The 967-nt window shown below is 49.7% G+C and overlaps 1 protein-coding gene across 1 annotated transcript; it reads right to left on the bottom strand.

The window, feature by feature from the left end:
* Positions 1 to 126: 126 nt before the first annotated feature.
* Tsp_14074 (conserved hypothetical protein) lies at positions 127 to 594 on the bottom strand. Its single transcript, XM_003370766.1, is given in 2 exon segments — positions 127 to 403; positions 422 to 594. 2 exon segments carry the CDS (start codon positions 592 to 594, stop codon positions 127 to 129), a joined length of 450 nt encoding a protein of 149 aa, XP_003370814.1.
* Between the last annotated feature and the right edge of the window lie 373 nt (positions 595 to 967).

Genomic DNA, 967 nt, shown 5'->3' on the forward strand with positions numbered 1-967 from the left:
CTAATAAGAAAATGTTTCTTTTTTGGGCAGTGGATAAATGTTTACTTAAAATTACCATTTAATTAGCAAAAATTCCATTTTCTTGAGTTATAATGCAATCTTTTTATTATATAGATTATGTTAGAGTCAGACTAGCGACAGTAATCTGACGTTCAGGTATGAATAGACCAGACGTTCGTTCGTCCGGCCAATAAGTAAGTGGACTGTATAATAAAGAGTGGATTTGGTGTATCTTCCACGGCGTGGGCAGCGATCGGGGTCCAAAAACTCTCGTCGATGGCGATCTCCTTCGCGGACGTCTTCCGGTTCCCTAGCTCCGCTAACTCTGTACGTTGCGACTGCACGCTCGAAGTGTACGAATACCCGAGCTACTACCGTTGTTCCTAACGGTAAGTCGAATGCCCTTCAATAAGGTACCCACGAGTCTCTCGCTCGATCGTCCTTCCTTGCACTTCGACTCGGTTCGTCCACACTTCCCAATTCGACTCTTCGGAATACGGCAATACTGCAACCAGTACTGCAAACCACGTATTCTAAAGCCGACTTCTCGCAACCAACGCGTCCTCTTGTACAACTATCGTACCACTGACGCATACACACACAGACGTATCTCTTCTCTCTCTCTCCGTATCAGTATATATCTGGCGCGGCGCGCTTTCTAGCCCTATATATAGGGCCAGGGTCGGCGGCCCCGCGTTCGACCCAAACGCGAACCACCAATAGGCAGCTCGCTCGCGGCGGGAGTGCTCGCTATCTCCGGCGCCGATCTAAGGCCTTGTCAGTCTTCAATTATGTTGTCCTGGTTCGGATCTCTTGATCCTGCGCTAATCCCTTAATAGTCACGTCATGATGGCCATTTCCACGCCCTTTGATCTGACTGCCGTCGCCGCTATGGCGCACTCGCCATTGTCTCGCGAACGACGATAGATCGAGGCGCAGCAGGGGGTCTCTCTGACCCCGACTCAGA

The sequence above is a fragment of the Trichinella spiralis genome (assembly GCF_000181795.1).
Source record: "Trichinella spiralis strain ISS 195 chromosome Unknown Scfld558, whole genome shotgun sequence".
Classification (NCBI taxonomy): domain Eukaryota; kingdom Metazoa; phylum Nematoda; class Enoplea; order Trichinellida; family Trichinellidae; genus Trichinella; species Trichinella spiralis.